This window comes from Anguilla anguilla, chromosome 12 (assembly GCF_013347855.1).
Source record: "Anguilla anguilla isolate fAngAng1 chromosome 12, fAngAng1.pri, whole genome shotgun sequence".
NCBI lineage: Eukaryota > Metazoa > Chordata > Actinopteri > Anguilliformes > Anguillidae > Anguilla > Anguilla anguilla.
The window spans coordinates 26125014-26143514 of NC_049212.1; the positions used below are offsets into that span (position 1 = coordinate 26125014).

General features: G+C 45.1%; 1 protein-coding gene across 11 annotated transcripts in view; it reads left to right on the forward strand.

The window, feature by feature from the left end:
- gramd1bb (GRAM domain containing 1Bb) overlaps positions 1-18501 on the forward strand; it is a 131721-nt gene that overhangs the window by 95561 nt on the left and 17659 nt on the right. For 5 of the 11 annotated variants that reach the window (XM_035384978.1, XM_035384989.1, XM_035384986.1 and 2 more), the window contains 4 exons: positions 5519-5729; positions 9666-9686; positions 13170-13190; positions 16538-16561. In XM_035384978.1, coding sequence (XP_035240869.1) covers positions 5519-5729; positions 9666-9686; positions 13170-13190; positions 16538-16561 — 277 coding nt within the window. The remainder of the gene's footprint in view (positions 1-5518; positions 5730-9665; positions 9687-13169; positions 13191-16537; positions 16562-18501) is intronic. The other 6 variants (XM_035384981.1, XM_035384983.1, XM_035384984.1 and 3 more) reach the window with 2 other exon arrangements.

The window sequence follows — 18501 nt, forward strand, 5'->3', positions numbered from 1 at the left end:
GACTTTCAGCAGCCAGTCAGCTCTACAGACACCTGACTTCCAGCAGCCAGTCAGCTCTACAGACGCCTGACTTTCAGCAGCCAGTCAGCTCTACAGACGCCTGACTTCCAGCAGCCAGTCAGCTCTACAGACACCTGACTTCCAGCAGCCAGTCAGCTCTACAGACACCTGACTTCCAGCAGCCAGTCAGCTCTACAGACACCTGACTTCCAGCAGCCAGTCAGCTCTACAGACACCTGACTTCCAGCAGCCAGTCAGCTCTACAGACGCCTGCTCTCCCTACAGCAGCTCTGTTTCTGCAGCAGGGCCGTCCACACACCTGCTGAACGCTGACTGGCTGCACCGACAAACAGCTTTTTAAAATGTGCACCAGATATTCCCTTATTATTTGATTCAATAACGGATGCATCACTGAATATGTTATTTACTATATGTAGTTAAGGTGACAGCAGTGAATCTGCCGGTAATTGTTTTTTCTCCTCAGTGAGAATAATAGTCTTGTTACAGACTATATAAATTTTGCATGCTAGACTTGTGATTACAGTGTCCAAATTACACAACGCTCTCCTTATACACTGTTGTCTTAAATTGATGGACCGATAATGGGGTTTTAATGAGCACTACTTTACAGTTAATTGTGTATTCTGCTGCATAATTAACATACACTAATTCTCTATGCACTCCAGTGAAAGCTTTGGACATCATTCCATGAGTTTATGGTGGCTGGGCTTATGAACACATGCTTGAAGGCCTGCATTGAAACATTGTAATGGAGAAACAGAATAAATATTCTAGAGCTAGATTATCATTTAAACATCAGTTTATATTTTAATAATTCAGTGTGGCAGTGTGTTTGTTGTGATGGTGCACAGTATGGAGGCCAGACCCAGTAATATCATTTTTAAAAATGATTATAATGGAGTGAATTTATATAGGGCTTTTCATCTCATGATCTCACCTGAAAAGCCACCAATTTGTAGCCCCCACCTTGGTGATTTAAGGCAGCCATTTTACACCAGAAATCAGGTCTTTTTTTGGGGGTCGTCCCGTAGGTCCCGCCTTGCGTAACCGGAAAACGTGGCTCAGGTGGCCTCACAGGGATGTGCGTGTAAAATGGGTCGGCACATGTGTGACCGCAGCCTCGCCTCACCCGGGTGACTAAAGCTATCCCAGCTGTCGCTGCTCGGGCAGATTGGGGTGCATGCGTGTGGGTCTGACTACCTAGGTTGTGCGTGTGTCAAAAGGGGGGGGGTGGGGGTGGGGGTTCCATTTTATGATGAAAATAACATTTTTGAATATTTACTAAGGTAATTGATTGGATTTAATTTCCTTAGTTTGCTGTATTGAAATGGAATTGACCCAGAGCCATAGTGAGCTGTGCAGGTCAGCAGGGAGTTTAAAATACAAAATGCTGATTTTTCTGGCCTATCCTCAGTATGGATTTACACTAGGTGCGAATCCTGGTTTACTGCAGATAGAAGCCCTCATTTCTGTCTGTTTGGGTAGAACCCTGAGTTCCCATTGGATAAACTCATAAGAAAGCCTGAGGAGAGAAGAAAAGCATATCTTTAGGCTAGAATTAGTAGCTGTTGCAGGCAAAGCATTTAGCTCCCAAATGCTCGGCACATATACATCGTCACACGTGATTCTTCTCCTCTGAAGGATGGTGTTCCAGCACGACTGAAGTACTGAGATAGCAGTGCCTTTTTTGGTGTTACCATGGAGACCCACAGTCAGTCATGCCTGAAGTTTTTTTTTCTCTTTTTAATTTTCTTCAAATCCTTTTGCTAATTTTACACCAGCAATCAACATGGCCTGTCCTTGCATTTGCCTGACATGCCACGGTTATGCAATGTGTTTTCATTGTCTATGTAACTGTCGGTTTCAAAGCTTCAGGGCAGAGTGTGTGTGTGTGTCTGTGTGTGTGTGCGTGCATGTGTGTTTGTGTGTGTTTGTATGTGTGTGTGTGCATGCATGTGTGTGTATGTGTGCATATGTGTGTATTTATGCGTGTGTGTGTGTGCAAATCTGCTGCAAAGTTCAGCAGCAGCTCCATGTTCTTCCCCTGCAAAGCAGTGGTGAATGAACACAACAAACACAGAAGCTGGATGGAGGTGGAAATTGCCAGTAAGGTTCAGGTAAAACTGCCTGTCACATTAATTCCCTCATTCTCCAGAAATGCCAGTCGCTTTTTTATTATGCAATCTGTAATCACTGATATTGAAATGGGTGGCTAATGCTCTCTGATCCAGATGCTGCCTCGTAATGTATTGGTAGCCTCTTAGTGCTTTCATTTTCATTTCAGAATGAAGTAGCTGCTATGGTCTCGTAGGTGGCCTGTTCGATTTGAGCCGCGAGAGGTAAACTGATGTAAAACCAAACAGGGTAGCAGCTCAATGTTCTAATGGGTTATTGTTTCCAGCGTCGCCATGGCATCATGACAGTATCATCCCGGGGTCTTATATTTATCTGTTCCATCCCATGGTGCTGCTGTGAATCCGTGTGCGTATGTGTGCTCTTCAGGTGCACTTCTCTTTGAGGCTGTTTCTGTGTGGATGCACACGGTGCTCTGTGCTGGTTCTGTGAAGCCCAGATAAGGCTGTTAGCGGGCAGAAGCTGTGTGTGAAATCCAGCCGTGTCGTAGGAACAGGATTTGTGTGCCTGTGTGTGCGTGTTTGTGTGTAGGTCTGTGTGTGTCTTTGTGTCTGTCTGTTTGTGTGTGTGCGTGTGTGCATGCTGCATGTATGTGTGTGTGCTTGCGTGTGTGTGAGAGAGACAGTGTGTGTGGGTTTGTGTGTGATAGCGTGTGTGTAGGTCTGTGTCTGTGTGTGTCTTTGTGTCTGTGTCTGTTGTGTGTGTATGCGTGCGTGCTTTTGTGCTGCATGTATGTGTGTGTGCTTGCATGCGTGCGAGACAATGTGTGTGGGTTTGTGTGTGATAGCGTATTTGTGTGCGTGTGTGTGCGTGTATGGTGTGTGTGTGTATGTGTGTGTGTATGTATGGTGTGTGTGTGTGTGTAGAACATACGGCCGCACTGGGGCCTGACTCTGCTGTACATGAGGACTGGAGAGCCAGGAGCACATTGCTATTCTGCACATGGCCACTGTACCGCCTGCTGCTCGTCTGACTGGCCATGCTGTCTGGGTCTGTATTCAGCACACAACACATACACACACACACACACATGCACACACTCACAGTGTGGCAGACCCTTTTAGCTGTAGTTGTTAGCAGCCATAATGTACATGCTCTCTGCAGCTGTCACTGCCACTGTCTCAGCTACCCCAGTGTATCATTGGTCTTCATCTGTCTTCTGTTGCTATGGGAATTGTCAGTGTTTTGGTTTTTTGTTTTTTTTTTGTTGCCGTTTTTTTAAATCAGAACAATGAATGAATGTGGTGACTTTACAGCTCATTTATCAGGGCAACCCCCTCCCAATACTCCTAGGATTACAGAGCAGACAGCATTTGTTGCTTGTCGAAGTCGTCATTCTTCGGGTGTGTTGTTCGCTAACTAATTGCTGTGATTGAGAACATCCTCCAATAGTGGAATTGCTTCTGTTTGGACGTGATTGGCTCGTGGCTGTGATTTTGCCCTCTACAAAATGCTTCTCCAGTAACGGGGTCTGCAGGTCTCTGAGCCACAGAGATCGGTTATGGCCTTCGTTCACCATGTGGTGTTAAGAATTAGAGCCATCAGGTCAATGGACCCCGATGCCAAGAACCTTCCGGATTGTCCCCCAGGTGCTTCAGCGGGAAATGGCCGAAACTGAGGGGTGTGCGATGTGTTCACCTGGAAGCAAGCCGGTTGCAAGGGAAGAAAAATTAAGCCGTTGTTCCTCCCTCATTTACTCATTCACTCTGGGGCTCGCTCACTGACTCACACACTCACTCAGTAGCTGCCTCACTCTATTACTCATTCACTCACTCACGCACTGCGTATCTCACATTCATTCTGTAACTCGCTCATTATCTCACTCACAGACTTTGTAGTTACAGTAGTAACATCTGTTCACCACTAGAGGTACAGCTCAGACTTGGATGAGTCCACGGCGCTTATCCATGCTGCGCAGTGTGTTGCCTTAACTATATGAGCCACCCAGCAGCCCTGCGTCTCTCTCTCTCTTTTTCTCTCGCTCTCTCATTCCGTTCTTTCTCTCTGCTTTTGCCTGTATTCTCTGTGGGTGGGGAGATTCACGTCGCCTCATCCCCAGCCTTAGCAGAGATATCTCACAAGGAAAAGCATGAGCATTGAGCAGTCCCCCCAGTCATGTGCTCTCATACTCAGAGCACCTTTGATATGGTGAGAAGAGAAGAGACCCGGATGGTTTTACACATTTCCCAGCGTTTCTTTAACGACAGACCCAGGATCCAAGTTGGCTCCCTGCCTTCAGTGTGTTGAACCCCTGCAGTGTGCCTGTAAATGAACCCTTCCTGCTCTGTATACAGCTGCCTGCTTGTCATTTAGAAATGGGCCGTGGGGGAGGGGTGGGGGGTAAAACTAACCTGGAAAATCATGATGTGTTCTGTGGCTTAGAGTGATCCTTTCGTCTTACAGGCAGTGGGTTTGAGCAGTGGACAGCGCACGTGAGATTAGTAGGCTCTGGAAAGGGACTCTGGCAAACAAACCGATTATGAAACATGATGCTTTTACATTGATTGTAATGATACTTAATAAATGACATTAAAAAATCATTCTCAGACTGACCATACAGCTGGTTGCATGTATTGATGTAGAGGGGATTTCTGTGATAAGATTGTATTTGCTAATCCCCAGGCTTTTATAAAGCTGCATTCCTACAATGAAACGGAAGGAACAAAACTCTTTTTTTTGGGAGGGGGGGTTGTGGTACAGCCGTGGATGATGGTTTTCAGGCTGTCCATGCCACAGTAAGACCCTGTAGATATACCTGCCAATTATTTCTATTTCTATAATGTTAAATGGATGCTACATTCAAAAATGTTTGCTTGAGCTATATCTCAGGTCCTGAATGGACCAACAAACTTCTAAGAAATCCTTTTTGCATCATTGAATTGTTTGTCATACTGTTAACAGGAACCTCTTTATTTTTTGGTCACCGATGCTGCAGTTGTTGTTGTTGTTCATTTGGGGATGGGTCATGTGACCAGCCTGCTTGTCCACTCTGGCTCTGTGTTGCGATGGCCTGACAGTAAGGTAATCAGACGCTGCAGGTGGGCCACAGAGACGTCTTTAAATAGCTATTGCATATCTGTACTGGGGATTGTGGGATATTGTCACACTGGGCTTGTTGACAGCTGACTGACGTAGGTACGATGTTTGCTGTATGTGTGCTACTCCCTGTAGTTTTGTTGTGGTGCTGTATAAAGAGGCTTTAGGGTCTATGTTCCACCTGCAGTGAGACTGCTGCAGTAAGTTTATCAGTCTAGATGTGATCCAAGTAATCAAAGGCTGTACGTTGTGTTAATAGGTGATCATCTCTCTCTCTCCCTCTTCCCCTTTCCTCTCTCTCTCCCTCTCGCTCTCTCTGTTACTCTAGCACTGCCAGTAACTCGAACCGGAGCACGCCCGCTTGCTCGCCCGTCCTTCGCAAACGCTCACGCTCGCCGACTCCCCAGAGCTTGGAGGGCGAGACCATGGTGGAGAAGGGCTCAGACCACTCCTCTGACAAGTCCCCCTCGACCCCCGAGCAGGTGGTGCAGCGCAGCTACTCCGTGCAGTCTGCCCGAGGCAGCAGCAAGAACTCCAAGGTGAGAACCGCCCCCCCAGTGAGCCAGCCCCGGCCCTAGTGGGCCGGCCTCCTGCTCTCAGCCCCGCCCCCTAGTGGGCCGGCCTCCTGCTCTCAGCCCCGCCCCTAGTGGGCCGGCCTCCTGCTCTCAGCCCCGCCCCTAGTGGGCCGGTCTCCTGCTCTCAGCCCCGCCCCTAGTGGGCCGACCTCCTGCTCTCAGCCCCGCCCCTAGTGGGCCGGTCTCCTGCTCTCAGCCCTGCCCCCTCCTAAGTGCAAGTCTGCTGCTTGACTTGACTTGGGTCTTCTGGAATACTCTACTTCTGGAAATTCTGGTAAAATTTGAAAACAATCCTGTTGATGCCTATGAACTTTTCAACAAAAAAGTCACAACCAAAACATGCCGTCGCATGACAGGAAAATGTTCTGAATACTTGAAAATGTCTAAAATGCTCTCAGTAATTCAGGAATTTTAAAGGTGTCTGAAGGCTAAAATCCTTTCAAATAATTTCTTGACCCAGGTCTGGTCAACTTCTGCCTTTTCTCCATCCTCAGTACATCCTGTCTGCAAGGTTAGGTTCCGGTTGGTGATAGAGGAGTTTCCAGTGTTATATTTCTGTTTATGTAGGGGCGTACCCAAAGACAGAACACTTCACCTCACACCTCTAACACACCTACTGTGATTCTGATATCTAAAAGACCCGCCCCTCTGGCACATCTGCTGTGCAACAAAGACCTTACAGCCTTCTGACATGCCCTCTATGCAGCACCCATAACCTTGCCCTGCTCGCTGCAAACACAAACGTCCTCAAACCTGCTGCCGTTCTGAGTGCACAGCAGTTCCCTCAAGCCATACCATCCAGGACACTCAAACCCCAACCCTCTCCACTCCTAAACATTTTAAACCAAAAACAAAACTTCCCCAAAAAAACCCCAGGAAGAGAAATCAAGTGAGATACTGCTATCCAAATTCCCGAGAAGGATAAAAATAAAAACCTGATAGGCCCACGCAAAGAAAGAATTTCTCATCTCGAAGTTGATATTTTTCCCTTACCTAAACATTTTAAACCAAGTTTTTAGGAAGGCATGTGTGATTGTGTAGGAGGAATGAAACCTGTTATTAATTTATATGCTAATTATAGGATAGGTGAGATATATTTCTAAAAATGTTCATCTTCAGATAAAATCAGTGTTGCCTGTGAGGTGACCATTTGCATGACTTTCTCATTGTGCAGTTACATTAACCCCAAAATGGGTGGAGCTAGCGTACCATGCACTGTCCATCACCTACTCACATTGACTAATAAAAAGGCTCTGATTTCCATAGCAAAATGATAATGGGAATAATCACAGAGCCACTGATCGTACGTGCCGGCTCCACAGATTTTGGGATTTATGAAGCCTTGCGCTCCACCTTGCATCACAGGCAGTTTGAGAAAATTGAACCTTCCATACTTATATCTGTAATTCGTACCATTGAAGACTTTTAACAGTTTGCCATTGACATGCAACGCATATGCAATCTTTTTGGGTCACTGCATCTACCACCTTGGTATCGGATGATCAACAAGTCCCAAGATCTTAGTGGCCCGCTGAACATGCATGTGTTCGCATTGGACATGCATGCATGCACGCATGCATGCATGCATGGAGTACATACATACATATATTCACACATACACACACACACTCATATGTACATGCACACACAGACACACACGTACACACACACACACACACACACACACGCACACGGCACACACACACACACACAGACACACGCATACATACTGTACATGTCAGAAGCCAGTATGTAGTCCCTGGTAATAGTACATGAATGGTTATGACAGACCATTCTGTCCTGTACAGGACCCTGTCCTGTACAGATCCTTTTTATCTCTGCCCATCCCTCCTTTGCATCAGCCGGTCTCTAGCATGCTCATTATGACTGAGCGCTTTCCACGTGTCCCAGAATTACTTTTTTTTTTATTACTCTGGACACATGCTGTTCATTTTTAGATGTGGACACATAGCCTACTTCCCAGGGATCAAAAATAAAAAGCAACGCCCACTCAACAAAGCAAACCAGCAGGTCCATCGATATTCAGTCAGTCAGCCACTGAACTGATGGCCTCCTCTGTCCTTCTCTTCATGAGAAGGCTAATCCCTCTGGAACATGTGACCTGGCCCTTTGAACTTAAACCGCATGATTGGCTTTGAAGTTATTGATTTGTTGGGCCAGAGCAGGGGAGGGGGCATAACTGACGTTTGACCCCAGGAGAGGGGTTGTGAATGCCGCACAATGTCCCACTTGAAAGACACTGTTCGCCACTGGTAAAATAAGTGTGGTTACCCTTTCCACACACACACATCACCCTCCCTTTGCTTCAGTGGGCTTGAAAGTGTACACGCACAACACAGCCTAGTTTAAGATGCATTCACTGACCCTTCAAAGCCAGGCTGAGTACTGGAGCTGGTGTCTGTGATCAATACCCACTACACGGTTCCCTCTGCTTGGCCGTGTTTCCGACCAGTCAGAGCTCAGAGGCCTGAAGTGGGTGAGGCCAATCAGAGCCTAATGTAGTGGGCAGCCTCTGTGATTGGTGTAAAAGCAGGGGCAGTGTCACTGGGCACAGCACTGGTCAGAAACAGGACCCCACGGGCTCGCACGCACTCACAGAGAGTTTGGAGAGAAGCACTGAGCTGCAACCTAATACCCTCGACACACAATCCCTCTCCACGCGCACACCCCCGTCACTCACATAAGGGCAGTCACTCAGCCGACGCACATTCTACACTTCAGGTCAACAGGAAGTGATGGAGGTATCTTCATTTCCCAGAATCCTTAGTATGTGGGTTAAAAATCTGGCAGACTCTCCTCTTGACCCTGTCTGTAGCCTGAGGTCTCCTTAATTAGAGCATGTTGGTAAAAGGTCTTGGGACTGATTTCCTCTGCTCTTTCTCTGTGGAGTAGGTCAGCAGAATCATTTGTATGAGTTCATTCTGTGTGCTTATTGTCAAATATGTACTTGACCTTGTCTTTTTGCTTTTTTTCCTGTTTTTGACTGGTATAACTCCCTTAGTACATAATTTATTATATTTCTACATTTATTTTCTTATACGGTTTGATTTTTGCGGAACAGATTTTAAGTTATAACCCCCCTCCCTCCTCCAACACTGTCACCACCCCCATAAGATTTAACAGCAGTGGCCCACCTTGTATTTGAAACTGCAACCTACTGACAGGTGCCAAGTCCGCCTAAACCCCTCTTTCTAAGTTTAATGCTGAGCCTGGCATTGAATACTCACCCTGCCCATGGCAAAAGCAGGGGGCGGCCTCTTTGGATTTTGATGGTCAGTCCCGTCACCCAGGGAGAGAGATTCATTCGGCAGGACTGTCCTTGTCTGAGTGCTTGAGTGGCTCTTGGGTTCTATATGGCTGTCTGCCTGCCAATTGCGTGCAGTCTGTCTGCACAAACTGCACACATGCTGCAGTGACTGCGCAGCACAGCTGGTGGACTGCAGAGGGAAGTAGCGGAGACTGGCTACACGGGGGGTGGGGTTGGGGGCGGGGGGGGGCTCTTCTAAATTAGTGAGGGATATTACATTGATGGGATGGGCCTGAAATTCCCAAGGGTGATTCCAAATAGGGAGGAAAATGGGCAAAAAAAAGATCCAATTACAGCGCCATGCAGTAGGTTTGGATTCTAACGTATTCCCGTAAGCACTGCTGTGCTAGCGGCTCTGTCAGGCCACATTTATATCGGACGTTACTTCTGTGGAGAGATGCTCCCCCGTCTCGTCTCTCAGTACTGTGCCCCCATTCGCTTTGGCGCGGTTGTATAAAATGTCTGTGATGTGAGAACTGATTTTGTTGAATTTTTATTTCTTTTTTGGTTCCCCCATGCTGTTTTTGTTTCCTGATTTATTTTTTTGTTGTTCTTTTTCTTGTGCATGCTAGTCTCACAAGCGACTTTCCAAAGTAAGCATTTCTCTATTCTGTTTCTCCTCCACTCCCCTTGTCCTTCCTGTGCAACTGTTCTGTGTGCATGAACCCCCCCCCCCCCCCCCCCCCCCCACAGTTACCTGTGTATTTTCTGTACCTCCTTCATCCCTGTCTTCCCAGAATGCATTGCATCCTCAGCTGCTTGGTTTGGAATCTGTATTTCTTCCCCTTATGAACAGTGCACTGGCTTAATGTTACAGTTTATTTTCTCTCACTGAATTTCATCAATATTTTAAATGAAAGCCTCGTCCTTGCTGTGTTTAGTGCACTCCATCCCATGCTAATTAATCAGAAATGTTCAATTAATAAAGTGAAGCCATTTCTGTGGTGCGTTTGCTTAGTCAGGCACAGCAGATTACTGAGCTCAGGGATTGATGTTTTTTGCTTGCTTGTGTATTGTGTATAAGATGCTGAAACTGTTGGCTGTAGGGTTTCTTTCTCTGGTGTCATGTTGTTCTTTTTGCAGGTTTTTTTTTTGTTGGGTGATTGGGAAAGAACAAAAGCACCATTTTAAGTGCATTACCACTGCTACATATGTCCATAGCATAGGCGGTTTAATATACGAGCATTCGTTGATCGAGTTCTGCCAGCACTTTTGCGAAGGAGAGCCAAAACTCTCGCGCCCCCCATGAGTGTGCGGCACGTGGTCTCCGTGGCAACGAGAAGAGACCAGGGGTGACAGTAGGGGACTTTGCCCAAAGGCAAAATCATTATGAAATTTGCCACCATACCCTCTTTAGCGCTGACCGCTACGGGTCACTAAATCGAGCTGCTTCTATGAGGAGGTGTTGATGTCCCGTTGGTAGTTATGACAACACTGCACTAGTCTGTAATAAAACCCAAATAACCTTTAAATAGTCTTCAGCTTTAACCTTTGCTAACTTGTCAAGAAAAGGAGTTAGGTTTCTGTTTCATTTTATATGGATATGGTGGAGAACCACCCTCCCTTTCCCTCCCCTACTCAAACCCTATCACCCTATCACCATTCCCCATCGCAAAGTCTTGTTTGGTACAACCTTGTACATTTTACGGATCTGTGCTTGCTAGTTCAGTTCATACTGGGGGAGGTTGGTTTCTGTAAAAAGGGTACTTTTAGTAGTTTAGTCGTTTCTTTTGCTCAATTTCTTTTTTTCATTTCCCTTTCAGTATGACAGGCTAAACCTCATAAAAGTAAGCCTTTTTCAGTTTTATTTGCCCCTGCCCCTGCTCCTACCCAGGCCCCTAGCCTATTTGGACCCCAGTTGCCCAATTTTGCTCACTCAACCTCAAACCCCCTCTCCCATCCCCCAATTACAAACCTTCACTGTGCCCCCCGTTGATAAGTGTCATTGCAATTTATGTCTCAGTCTGGTTAATCTATTAGAGATCCATAGAAACTATTTATTCAAAGTTATGCTATTATTTATTGAAATATTGCATATTATCCTTCATTTAAATATCTGATATAATGGCATCACTAGTGTGTTAACTGGCAGCCCTGTAATGGACAGTTCTTTTACTTCGGTGAGAGTTCTCACCTACAAGGTGCTTCTCTCTCTCTCTCTCTCTCTCTCTCTCTCTCTCTCATCGCTACTGTGGACTCTGTTTCTCTCTGCCTACATGTGTCCTTGTGATCTCTTCAAGTTGTGCTGTAGGTGCTAAACAGGACCAGGGTGTTAGCCTTTCGGTTGCTACTGTTGTAAAGGCAGGGTGTTAGAATGCTCCCCTGTATTTTGCCGATGTCTTTCTCTAAAGAGCTTTTTTAGGAGAGACGGTTCTGCCTTGTCCTGGTTCCCAAGGCGTTTGAAGCCTCCTTTCTGTGTTAAAGGGACAAATAATACAGAGGAGTTAACCTGCTTTTCGACAGCATGATCCAGTCACCAGTCTCCCCTTGAGCCACTGTCTTATCCCTCCCTCAAATGCGCTCCACTCTGTCAATGCAGTATGGTTCAGATTAGCATCTGCAGCCTACCTGTGAACCCCAACACCCCCCCCCCCCCAAACTCTGTCCCCTCAAGATTCCACTCAAACACGACCAAGACATGCTTTAAAGTTGAAAAAAAAATTAAACAGTATACACTACAGCACTCACACTTTAGCCAAATGCTGGTTTCTTATTTTTTTATTTTGTGTAAAGTTGTGTAGTGTTTGTGGTTTCTCTTCAGCTGTGCTGTAATGCTGTTCAGTGCTGTGCGCCAAGCCCATTTAGACGTCAGATTTGCAGCTATTTGTGTCAGAGGAACACAAGAAACGTGTACTTCATATTTTGTGTTGAAATCATTTCCGTGTTTGAAACGCTGATTATTGCCAATAATGACTAGCAAATATTGAGAGTGAGATTCTATCTGTTTTGACTCCTCTGTCTTCACACATTAAGCTTTTTTCTTTTTAAGAATAAACCACTGATGCATGCCAACACTATCTTCTCATTGGTTGATCCTACAGCAGTAGCAATGCTGCCCTCCACTGGCCAAGAAGAAATAATTCACTTTTAAATACAAATGGATCTGTTATTCTGTACTACTTCAGAAATGCCTTATATTTAACCCGCTCTGTTATCTGTGACAGATAGATAGTCTCTCACATTACACTCTAGTGAACACAGTATTTCAGTGTAATACACCACTTAAATCTCTTTACAGTTTGATTCCATAACATTATCTATGAGAGATGAGGTTGAATTAATTGAGATGACACTAAAACCAAAATGGGACATTAGATTGTATGCAGTAATGGTAGGACTTTTGGTTGACATTTTTATGTCCAGAAACCAGATACTAGCACCAGACACTAGCATTACATTATTTTCACGTTTCACTGAGAAGTGGTAACAGTTAACATGAAACACTGAAGCTGTCTTATACCTGAGGAACCAATTTAAGACACCTGTTCAATGTGTGGGGACTATCAGATTAAACAGGTGTGAGGGGACTATCTATTAAAAAGTGCTGTAATTTCTACATGATGAAACCAAAATGTTTAAAATACCCTTAAACCAAAGCTGAAAATGTGCACTTCAACCACATGTGAATTGTTTGATTACAAATCTACAGTTTTGGAGTACAGAGCCAAATATCACTAAAACAAATATGTCCCAAACAGTATGGCTCTCACTGCATATCTACATACATGTTTTGCACAGACAGAATAACAACAAGTCCCACATACGTCTGTGGAGTGATTATGTTGAATGTAAACACATCCTGCATTATTTTTACCCTGGTCAAGGATAGAATTTCTCTTGGACTATTAATAAAAGAACTGTTCGCATGTCATTGGGCAGCACATATTCCACCCCTCGCTCCTTCTAGTAGGGAGGTGCCAAGAGAGCAACCTTTACACCTGCTTTAAATCTTCTCAGATAATCTCTCTCCACTTTATGGAGTCTAGGTAGTTTACTGAGCAGGCTGTCTCCATAACTGACCTTTTGTTTTTTCTCTGTCTCTTTTGTCTCCTGCTCCGTTGATTCCCGGTCCACAGAAAAGCCAGAGCTGGTACAACGTAAGTCGCTCCTTTTTCTCCTTCCTGCGTTTGTCTGATTGTAGTCTGTGTTTGTAAGTGATATAGGAGCACACTTTTTGCAGGTAGATCAGTAAGCTCTTTGTCTCAGTTAATGGATTGAAATGAGTCTGTGTTGTCATGTGGAGAATTTCAGCTCTGTTTGGATCTCATAGTTTTCTGGTGGCATGTCACAGTAACTCCCTGCTTACTAGTCAGACAAATCCACATGGGACCCCGGACAGGATTGAATAATAAGCACCTTTTTGCCTGTCAGGTCCTCGTTCCTCCAAGGTGAAGGTGACAAGCAGGTGTTGTGGCGTGCAGTTCTGTTATTAATGCCGAGAGTGGCCTTGATGTTACGGTGTATGGGAGATTATGAGTTCTGTCACTCAAACATTCACATTCATTCTCCTTAATTTTATGCATCATCATTCATTTGATTAATTTCCATTTGTGCCAGATCCAACCCAACTGCACTGTATTTTACCAACAATTAAAAGAAAATACCTCTATACAACTAACCTATCATTACACTACTATATCTGAACTTATTATCCCAAAAAGGAAGTTCAAAAGCAAAGAGAGGAGAGATAAAGAGGGTTAGGGGAGCCATGTTGCAGCCCCTAAATGAGGGTCATTAGGCTCATGTATGTGCAGTGTTTTCTGCTGTCCTAGCCACATTCTAGCCACCAGGGGGCAGAAGAGACATAATCAGGCAACAGTGTAGTATAATGGGTAAGGAGCTGGTCTTGTAACCTTTTACATTACATTACAGTACAGGCATTTAGCAGACGCTCTTATCCAGAGCGACTTACACAACTTTTTTTACATAGCATTTTTACATTGTATCCATTTATACAGCTGGATATATACTGAAGCAATGCAGGTTAAGTACCTTGCTCAAGGGTACAACGGCAGTGTCCTACCCGGGAATCGAACCTACGACCTTTCGGTTACAAGTCTAGTTCCTTACCCACTGTGCTACACTCCGTCCTAAGGTCGATTCCCAGGTTGGACACTACCGTTGTGCCCTTGAGCAAGGTAATTAACCTGCTTTGCTTCAGTGAATGCTGTGTAAAAAAGAAAAAATTGTGATAATTGCCTGTAATGTAACTAACCTGGAGATGCAGGCATGTTTGGGGGGAGGGACCAGGCCCCCCCAAGATTACGAGATAAACAGGTCTGACTTGTTTGTAGGATGTGACTATCTTGTCCCTTTAGCTGCCTGATGGGGTTGACACCAAGGTTTGAATGATCCTGTCCCTTTAGCTGACTGCTAGGCTAGCACCAAGGTTTGAATACAATTGATATATACATATCCCTGTGATTATTTCCCAGCATTTCAGAGTGGAAGTCATATTTTGTTACACTACTAAATAATTTAATTTGAATATGCCGCACAAAGAATTGCAAAGAAAAACATATGTTGGAAAACGTGTTACCCCATAAATGAAAAATCTGCTTTTAAGCCACAAGAGGGGGTTCTTTGGTATGTTTTATTAGCTTTGGGTCCTGCAGAATGTGTAAAATCTCCATTTCACAATTTCCCAGGCCTTCATTCAAGTTGGCTGTTATTTGCTATCGCTTGATTAAGGAAATGATATGGAATTATTGTTTAAGTAACTCAAGTTCAACAAACTCAGCAATTCCACCTGCTGTAAATTGATAAATGCACATCACCTGCCAGGTAGCTTAAACTTTAGGGCTAGCTTGCTTCCTGCTTGGTCAGTTTTACTCTCCCCCTGTTCTAATTGGCTGAAATCAGCCTGGAGCACAAAGGGCTAAAACACTGGGTGTTTCACTGATGCCAGGACGCACAGCATGTGACCTTAAACTATGCGCTGAAAGCTTTTTTAGTGCCCGGGAAATCTTGTCATATCTGTCCTGGACCCCACCTCACCCCCCCCCCCCAAACCAACTTCCCAAACACTCCCATCTGTCGCTCTTCCCAACACCATGGCCACAGAGTGTTGCGTTCAGAGTAAGGACCCACACGCAGACCAGGGAAATCCAAGAAAACGTTGTCTTTATTCCGTGCGAGGTTCGAAGCCAGGTGATCAGAGATAGTGCGGTACAGAATCGAGTTTCCAGAAGAAAAGTAAAAAGACAGGCAAAAAGTCAAAAACCAGGAGATCAGAGATAGCGAAGGTACAAAGGGGCAGGCAAAAGAGAAGTCAAAGAAAAGCGAAGGTCGAACCAGATCAAACAAAACCAAAAGGGGCAGGCAAACTCGAAGTCGGGCAAAGGGGTGTCGCAAGAATCTCAAAATACAAAGGCTTACAAATAATCGGCACAATGAATCTGATCAACGTTCTGACAAGAAACAAGTGGAAAAGACTGACATTTATACACTGGGGAAGATAACAATCAAGGAGGGGTTAAGTGAGTGAGGGCGGAGTAACAAACAACATCCAGGTGAAGAACATTAGGATAACTAATTAAATGACAGGGGACTGACAAAACGCGGACTGGAATCACATAGACAACAATGATAACAGACGGCCTGGGTTTAGCAGGTAAAACACGTGCAGAGAGAGAGAGGTGCAGTTAGAGCAAGAGACAGGTGCAGGCAATTGCAGAACTCAGCGTTAGAGCAGGCTAGAAAGAAAAGGGGCGGAGCTACAGCGCAGCATGGAAAAGGGGAGACTGGTTAATGTATTAGTATAGTGATCTAAACTATCAAAAACCCAAAACTAGTGTGTGTTAGTCCATTAGTAATATTCACATGTTAGTATATTAGTGAGGTTAGTACTTTACAATCTATAAGTTAGTAGGGATTAGTAGAAATTAGTAAAACTAGAAATCAGCAGGAAGAAAGTAAAGCGAGACTGGAAAGAAGGGGGGAAACCACGAAAACCCGGAACCACCCGAATAGTGAAATCACACAAGTACAGGGGAGTGAAGCAGCTCAGGGAACACAGACACAGAGACAGTACTGGGGAGACAAGTGACCGGAAATACAGACTACAACACAGAGTCATTGCACACAAGCTTGCACCTGAGACAGAGGTTGGGGTCGATCTTTATATGGGTTTCTATATGTGTTCTTTTCTTATGTCTGTTCTGTTGAATAACCCTGCTGCCATTCAGAAGGAAATTACTGGTTTAAAATTGTGTGAAAATAAGACCATTGAAACAGCTTCAATGTCGCTGTGTTGAAGGAATGTTTCTTGAAGCCACATCTGTAGTGTTATGTGAGGAAAAGGGAGGTTGTGAATTCCTGGTACATTCTGTTTGTTTCTTTTTTCTCTGCTCCTGTCAGACTCAGACTTTTTCTTTTTTTCCTGTTGGGTTTTTTTGTTCTTTTTTTTTGTTTTTTCTGTTCTACCTTTCTCTGTGTTCCTCAGCATGAAAGACAACATCTCTTGAGAGTAAGCATGTCTTGTGTTTCTGAATTTTCACTCATCCCTCATTTATTTAGCCACATTTTGTTAGATTTCATTTTCCACCATACGGTGCTTCCTCTCGGGTGACCCCAGAGGCATTAACACTCTTGTAGAACCGCACCTTGTTACTGCCTGGCTGCGAGCTGGTGGACTTCTGCCACCTGAAAAATCAGACTCATCCCGGCCGAGATGACCTGTGACACCCCATTTCCGAAAGTTAAAACCCAACTGTGTCTCCATCTCCAGGAAAGAGATTTAAAAAAAATAACCACAATTCCACTGCAGGTGGTAACAAGGAAGCTGTGATCCATACATTGTGCTTCTCCGCTGGTGGTCAGAAGCTGTGGGTGTGTTTCCTGTGGCCACCTACTGATCACCCTCAGAACAGGAGGCTGTTAGCTTGCTGTACCCTAGGGCAGTGTTTCCATCCAATAGTGTGAAATGTGTGGTCAGTGGTGAGTTTGTCCCATCAAAAAGATACAGGTCAACACATTCTTGTCATCTAGCCCTTACGAACTGAATGTAGCTCCTTGTCTGAATCTGAAAATATTAAATGGAGTACGTTCCTCAGTTGTAATAAGTGCACAAAGTGACAAGAAGTAGCTTGAATTCCTTAATCTTTCAATACACTGACCAAGCAACACATTTTTTTCTCTTCACATTAAACTAATAGTGTGCACCTCAACATTTTAGCCCTTACTGAGAGTCAACAGCTCAGAGAAACTGTCAAAGCGGAACCTAAATCTGTGCACATTGTGAGTTACCAGGACCAGGGCGCGGAAACACTGCCATAGGGTGTCGTTTCATTCGAAGAACAACTGAAGCACGGCTTAAGCACAGCTGAAGCTGCTCAAGTCCCAGCTGGAAGCTTTAGGTGCTTCGTACGACCGCACGTGTGTTCTCTGGATAACATCATCAAGTCCCCGAGCCTTTATCACCCAACATGCTAATAATGTGGACTCGACTCTTTCATGTAGTGGGTAGACTGTTCCCCTGCCTTAAAGGTGGGCCTTACTTTAGGCCCAGTCAGACTGCATGTAGCGTGTGGTTGTAAAAATGCATGGTCTTTGTACAGTATACGGGTCCCATGGGAAATGATGGCTTTCCTGTCTGTGCCTAGTTTAGGTTGTGGTGTGAGAAATACCTGCCAAAAGATTTTACAGTGGCATTCAGTGGCAGGAACATTCAGAATTTTTAAAGTTCTGTATTTCGAGGTTATGTTTTTTTTCGGTTGGGGGCCTCAAATCCCACCCAGAGAGCGAGGCAGTGTGGGGGAAAATCCACTCAAAATGTCCCCATCTGGGGTGTGGCTCCGGCACAGGCCACGCCCAGCTTCTGTGCCACGGGTCAGCAGCGTTTGAGGCCGGTCAGTTCATCATTTGACCATATGGCTCCCAGAGAGAATATGCCCTCCCAGGCCTGTCTTTTTGGCCTTTTGTCCCACGCTAGGATAAAAGTGTGGCTTCAGCACAATCTGTTCATCAACCTCTGGGGTTCACACTGTATGTGCTGTAATTTGCAGGTTTCTCATCCCTCATCCTTCCCGTTTTACAGGGTTAGCAGCTCCTGTACTACAATTCCAGCACGGCTGGATATAAGATGTCAGTATTTAGCCAGGCCTGGTGAATAATCATTCCCTGTCTAATGGCACCAGTAGGGGCATTGACTTCCTGTTTCAACTCTTGGCAAAGTGTGTTTTGGGTAATGTAGGCTGGCAGTTCTGCCGCACGTCTCTCTGTGGCAGTGATGATCTCCCATGGCCCTGAGCCCTCTGTGATTAAAACGCAGACCGTACGTGAGTTCTGAGCCCAGCGAGAGACAGCGATGTGACGCGCTTGCTCCTCTACGCCCTCCTTAAACGTCTGTTTTTCTGTCTAACAAACGAGTGCAGAAAATGGTGGCTCATGAGGAAGCTACAGTTTACT